This window comes from Primulina tabacum, chromosome 15 (assembly GCF_025594145.1).
Source record: "Primulina tabacum isolate GXHZ01 chromosome 15, ASM2559414v2, whole genome shotgun sequence".
NCBI classification, from domain to species: domain Eukaryota; kingdom Viridiplantae; phylum Streptophyta; class Magnoliopsida; order Lamiales; family Gesneriaceae; genus Primulina; species Primulina tabacum.
This window is the reverse complement of record NC_134564.1, coordinates 3566534-3573331: the sequence shown is the minus strand read 5'-3', so window position 1 is coordinate 3573331 and position 6798 is coordinate 3566534. Positions and strand designations below refer to the sequence as shown.

The window sequence follows — 6798 nt, the reverse complement described above, 5'->3', positions numbered from 1 at the left end:
TTCTTATCTGTTCATGAGCCGACAGTGCTTGCATGATTTATTTATTTTTACCTAATTTTATATATTATATAAATATGGTAATTGAGTCCTTGATTTTGTGAGTCAAGTCAAATATCAATTTTTAATGTTAATCGAGTGATAATAATAATTTTATTGAGATTTATAAAAATCATTTATATAATTATCTCGAGTTCATTTATATAATTATCATATTATATAATATATAAAAATAAATAAAAATATTTATTTGATTTTAATTTTATATTAAGGTCGAAAGACAAGGGCTTTTTACAAGAGGAAACTTTAAATATTTATAAGAAGCATTTATATAATTATGTCGAGTTCAAAACACCATTATTTTGATAATATATAAAAATAAATAAAAATATTTGATAGGGTTTAGGATTTTTATATATTGAGGACAATTGAGTCATTTGTGGTGTTTTTTATCATTAAATTAAAATTATCACATCTCATAAAAGAGATATTTTATCCTTGTATAAAATTATTTATCAATATCATGGGCTTTCTAAAAAAGTACCAAACGTGAAATAAGAATGATTATTTATTAATCTCTCTTATTCCATTATACCAAACTATAACTTAAATTACATATGGGACATTTCCATTCAGTGATCAACTAAACAGGCGACATTTGCGTATATTTTCTGAGAATAATTTCTCATCTTTATAAACAAAAACCAACAGTATTATTTGATTTTTAAATTCTTTCAGAAAACCACTACATTTAATTCAAAATTTCATCATTTTCTTAAAAAAAATATATATTCTATCATTATACATTGTATGACACCATAAATACGTTTCAAAACCTTTAAATATTGAAAGCAGACCAAGCCTCCTCTTGTCAAAACAAACTTGCCAAAACATAGGAAAATGACACCTTGTATAGTTGTATGTCCCAAGCTCGTGAACTTAAGAAGGAAGAAGGTTTCTAGTTGGTGTGACTATGAATTACAAATTATAGTTATCCACGCCTAAATCTCTCAGTGCGTCGGTTGCAGCATCTTTGCAGATCCGATGGCTTCCCTTCGCCTTTCTGATTAATTGCTCGATGCCATTACCAAGCAAGAGTTTTCTGTAGGTTAAACAGAGACTTAATAGTCTTGAATCAATAAAATAACCTAACTGTACACCAAGTGTTGGGTTACCAAACCTTCTCACCTGTTTTCTTGGTTTCTAACCACCAGATTCCGGATCATGAAACAAGCGCTCCTTTGCAGTTGATCCGATTGTGGAAACCTCTGCATTGATTGGATAGCAAATTCTCCAGCTCCCGCTTCAATTGCAACAGTTGCATTCTCGGGGGATCTTAAGCATAGTGTACATATAATTAACATGACCTATCCCAAGTCAAACAAAAAATGAGCACCTAGCAAGTGGTAATCTACGTCGTGTTTTCAGATTTCTCATTGAATCACATGCTAAGCAATATGTTGGGAAGCAACAACTGGTTCTGCTGCTACAGTGATTGAATCCTAGTGGCTGGCTTGCGGTTTAAACAAATTGAATTACGTTGTTGCCATGGGTTGTATATTTGATACAATGGCAAACATGTAATGAAGGTTAGAGTTTCACACCTAGTTACAACAAAAATGCGTGATTTGTTTTATTGCTGAAGTATGAAGTATGGACACTTTCATATTATATAATGATGGTATTCATGTTTGAAGCTAAATATTGGCTCAGTTTCTGACCTCTCCTTGCTTTTAGAAGTCTGGACAATCTATTCTCATAAGTTGGCGGCAAAAAAATTTAGCACCAAATTATATGGTCACCTCTTGAAGCACCAATGGATCGTCAGATAATCTTGATGAAAGGTTTATAAGCCTGTCCATGCCACCCTGTTCGACAATAGCACTCTTATTCTCATCACTTCCTGCTAGCTAAACAAACATAATATGTTAGTCGTTTGCTGAAAAATGCATATCACGCTAACATAGATTTTTATTAAGAAAACTAAGAACCATATCTGAAAATAGGCATATGCTATGTGGACTATTAATTGTCATATTTTACACCTTAAACAAAATAATCTCACAGAGCGGGGTACACCTCACATTATGCATTTGGAGTATAAGCAATATAATATGAACACTGAAAACAGTAAGGGATCTAAAATGTTGGTGCAAAATCAATTGCAAAATGGGTCCTTGTGCGTGCATGGCCATGTGCCAGCATATATGCCTTTCTAGTTTCTCCATGTGAAAATTTCAAGAACGACAACAAATTTATGAAAATAAGACAACTGAGGAGAAATCCTTAGTATAAGGGCAGGAAATGACAGAGCATACGGCGGTGTATCTACACCCGATCAATTGGTTATTGCTTTCTCAAATGGAAAATATGTAAATAAACAGAAGGAACACCACTGCGTCTGTTTCAATAGCTAAAATTTCCTTCAAGTGACGGAAAGGAACTCGTTTATTCTTAATCTGAAACAATGTTTATTAAAATTAAACTTGGCCCAGAGAAAGGCTAAAAGCATCAGTAGTCCTGAACATAAAAAATTGCACCTTAGACAGCAAAGAGCAGGAAGCTCTTGCTACAGTGTTATTGCCCTGTAGACCACTATCATCAATGCAACGGAGAATCATATTGATACCATCATCATAAGCAATCGACCTGCAAATCTCATCCTGAAACAATAGACATCTCTATGTTAAAAAAATTCAATTATGGAACCTTCTCATTGCATTTCTTGATACAAGAAACATATGCTTGATATTACAACCTAGGGCAGAATGAATACTAGCGTTCAGTTACTAAATAGCGTGAATTTTTTCGCTTGCCTTCAAAATTTCAAATTTTGATGGACCAATATCACCCAATATCATACATGTTTTCATGTCCCCTCAAATGAATGCATACACTACATGGAAATCCTGCATCATGAAAGCATGCTTTCACATTTCCATGCCATTTGAATGTCTAGATTTATACAAACACAAATTCTTCTTAGGACAATATAGTGCAGTGTCTTGAATTTTAACTCTGAGTACCTTAGCGAAATAGAGATCAAAAACAACACAAACCGTGCAATCTTTAATCCACCAAATTTTTGGTTCACAATATGAAAAACAAGTCACTGACTATTTGATGCAACTAAAGATCTCTTTTATTCACATAAAAGAACTTACATTGACAGCTACAGCCTTCAAAGCTATGCTAGCAGATATTAGACTAGGTGAACTGAGTCCTTCCCGAAGTGAGTCCATGAGAAGTTTCGCAATTCCCAACTTCGCAAATTTTCTAGCATAACCAAAAACCTAAAGCCATAACACTATATTAGTTGGAACGGCTGGAAAAATTGCAAGGTACAGGATAATAATTTAAAATCAAATAATTAGGCATCAAAGCCACTTCCAGGGTTAATATCAACATTATTTGCGTCTAGATGTGAATGATTTGACTCTACTTCCACTTTTCCAAACGCAACAACCACGACACAAAATTATAGATCTACCTGTCCTGGACACATTAACACAGTCTCAAGATTCACTTACTTGCGAGGCTACAACACGATTGTCATCAGATGTTAAGATGACACGAATTGCATCATAAATGCTTGGAATGCTCTCCCCATTATGTTCTTTCATAATCTGGACTATAAGGTCATCAATTTTTAAGTCCATGAATGACTCTTTGAGAACTTCGTTGCCACTTGCAGCAGCAGCAACTACAGAAAAACAACTATCCAAGATGCTCGTATCTTTTCTTTCCTGTCTTAGAATACCTACGATAATCGTTGGGCCGCCATTCTCCCTGAATATTTCAGAGCTTGGAAGATCTGCTTATTACAAAGTACATAAACATCAAGCTAACAAACATATATATGTGTAATAATACACCGTTATATGCTTTGAATCTTAAGGCATCACATATTAGTGTGCGTTCAACTTCAAGATACTTCAATTATTTGGCGCCTCAGGTAAGTTTCAAAGCTCGTTAACACGACTAATATGGTAAAGCACTTAAGATTTTAAAACATGCAGATTTGAGCTCGTATAACTAGATTCAAGGAACTACAACTAAACTTTAACTTCTAGTTACTAAAACTGTATCACTAAGTATTATACCATGAATTAATGATGCCAAGGCATTCAATCCAGAAGACAATCTCGGATCGTTTTCATCACGCAGCTTGATACAAATAGAAATCACCAATTCCAGCGCTCCACTCCTCCTGGCAATGGCCGCATTCCCTGATCCCTTATCTCTGCATAAACCAGCTAATTCATCCAACAATACCACAATTTGCTCCGATATCTTTTCCTCTTTCAATCTCTCCAAACACACCATCACTGGATTGCTCTCTCCGGGAGCACAGGTCACAACCCCTGTATAAAAAGAGTAAAATGTAATAAATGAACAGAAAAAATAGAATTAAATCCGATTTCCAGTCCTAACCGTTGAGATCGACGCCTTGGAGGGTAAGGGTTTGGATGGCGTCCTGGAGAGCTTCTGCAGGTTCCATACCGAGGTCATCAATGTTTTCCCGAACCATTTCGTCGAATGCTTGCTGTGATATAGTTAGCGCCGCCTTCGGTGGACCCATTCCTCGCCGGCGATCGACCGATCTGCAGCTACTGCGTCAACCGTGTGATATACAACGTTTGTTGGTTGTGTCCACTGTGCGGGAAGATATTTGGATTTCGGAATTTTGTGAAATTGTGGGCTGATATTCGATTTATTTCCAGGCAATCTTCTATTACATTTTTTTAATTTTCCAAAAACTAGTTCGTGTATAAACAAACAAAGTAGGTAGATGTTCTCATGAATCTTATGTGTAATATGGGTGAATTCTACCGATTTTAACTGAAAAAATTAATATTTTTAACATAAAAAATAATATTTTTTCATAGATGATTCAAATAAAATATCTATATCACAAAATACAACATATGAGACCATCTCACACAAATTTCTTTTCTGTAAAATAACAATATTACCCTTTAAAAAAACATAAATTTAGGCGTAACTGATCTCATCCCTATAGTAAAAACTCAAGTTCAATTCCCCTCTCTTAGATAATTAGATTAGATTATAAAAAAAACATAAAATTAATTTATTTTTAAAAAATTAATTAATTTTTTTGTTATGTTTTGACATCAACTGTGAGTGTGTGTTTCAAGTACTGAACTTTAATATACTAATATAACACTCTTCTCCGCCTCCGCCTCCGCCGCCGCCGCCCAATTCTGTGGGATGAGCGTGTTCGGCGGAGATAGCTGGGCTAGAGAAGCCCAACACCGGAAGAGAAGAGTCGACGATTTATTGCTAGATGGAATCGATGCGTCTTCCTACAAGAAACTCTCCAACGGCAAATTTGCTTGTCTAATTTGTCCTAAGAACCCTGTTCTCGACTCCTTGATCATGCTCTCAGTAAGATAACGAAAATTCCCAGGATTTGATTGGGTTTATTTACTTCTGTTTATTCTAAATTCACCAGACATTTTGCGACCAATTAGGAATTTGGAAACCCTAATGTTCTGTAAATTTCTGGATGCAGACCCATGTGAAAGGTTCCTGCCATCGAACCACCGCGATGAGGTTCAGGGATAGGGAATTAGCTAGGAAAGAAGAGGTTAACAAGAGAATTGCATTGTCGGATTCTCCGACTCCTAATTCCGCCGCCTGTGCTTCGGTTAAACGACCAAAAAGTACTAACAAACCCCTGATCGAGCGAGTGCAGAAAGTTGCTTCTGAGGTGTATTCTAGTGGAGTAAGTCCAAGCAGTAAAACATGTGGAAACCCGGTTTTGGAATCCGAAACTTGTAATTATGTTGCTCAGAGAGGAGTTGTTGGAATGGTGCAACAATTGGATTGTAGAGAGCGTCGAGAGAAGGAACTGAAGTTCACGGCTGCTGGCTGGAAGCGTGATTGCCATGGAAGCTGGTTTAAGGATGAAAATGTGAGTTTTAATGATTCTTGAAATCCAAATGCATCTGGTAGTCATGAAACTTTGGTGGTTTGATTGTTTTTGCTGCAATTTTCGACTGAAATGTAGATAGTGAAGTTGGTGATTTTTTTCATTCTACTGCAGGTCGAATTTGATTCAGACGAAGAGGATCCGAACGATGTCTTGACCGATACTACCTAATACCATCATCAAGTAGGAGAGTGGATCTTCTGATACACCATGAAGACTCCATTATTCGATCTTTGAGTATAAGAATGATCTTGATTCTTGACTTGGCAATGTGATTTCCCAAGCACATCAGAATTTTCGTGTATCGATTCCCCTATCTTTTGTTGTCACTCGTCAACTGCCTGGTGACCAACAGGGCTACACAGTTGCTAATACAGATCGTTTTGAACGCTGAATATCAGTGTTCGACGATGGAAGGGCTCCTTTACACCGTAGGTTTTTGTTTAAAAATCAGTTCTCACATTGTGTTTTTGGTGTGGATGATCTTTGTGGATTGGCATATTAAGGTAGGCAGGCCATGTGGTTGTGTCGACTCCAGCATTCAGTGCAAGATTGATTTACCTTCAATGCCACGAAAATTTACATGCTCTGCAGATTACATGTATAACTCGAGCTGCTAATTTAGTTATTTTTCACTTTGAGTAAGCTTTTGATTTTCCGGTTGAGTAAACATTCTAAATTGCTAAATGTCACGATCTTGCCCAATGAAATGGGCTTCTCATGTAATATATGTATCACAAGAGATTGCGAAACTTATAATAATTCAGCCACAAAATCTATTTTACTAACGCATGCAAATGGTGAAACTTAAACTAAAATATCTAAATTCAGTCGTAAGATAACTT

General features: G+C 35.9%; 2 protein-coding genes across 2 annotated transcripts; one reads left to right on the top strand and one right to left on the bottom strand.

Annotated features, from left to right (window-relative positions):
* Positions 1 to 747: 747 nt before the first annotated feature.
* On the bottom strand, positions 748 to 4737 carry LOC142527557 (uncharacterized). The gene is made up of 8 exons (XM_075632396.1): positions 4432 to 4737; positions 4101 to 4361; positions 3528 to 3811; positions 3162 to 3290; positions 2538 to 2660; positions 1800 to 1907; positions 1186 to 1364; positions 748 to 1099 (listed from the first exon to the last, which is right to left on the bottom strand). Exons 1-8 carry the CDS (start codon positions 4577 to 4579, stop codon positions 976 to 978), a joined length of 1356 nt encoding a protein of 451 aa, XP_075488511.1. The 5' UTR covers positions 4580 to 4737; the 3' UTR covers positions 748 to 975.
* A 398-nt stretch (positions 4738 to 5135) lies between these two features.
* LOC142526691 (uncharacterized) lies at positions 5136 to 6715 on the top strand. The gene is made up of 3 exons (XM_075631235.1): positions 5136 to 5406; positions 5534 to 5935; positions 6068 to 6715. The coding sequence occupies exons 1-3, from the start codon at positions 5230 to 5232 to the stop codon at positions 6122 to 6124; spliced, it is 636 nt and encodes a 211-aa protein (XP_075487350.1). The 5' UTR covers positions 5136 to 5229; the 3' UTR covers positions 6125 to 6715.
* Positions 6716 to 6798: the final 83 nt, after the last annotated feature.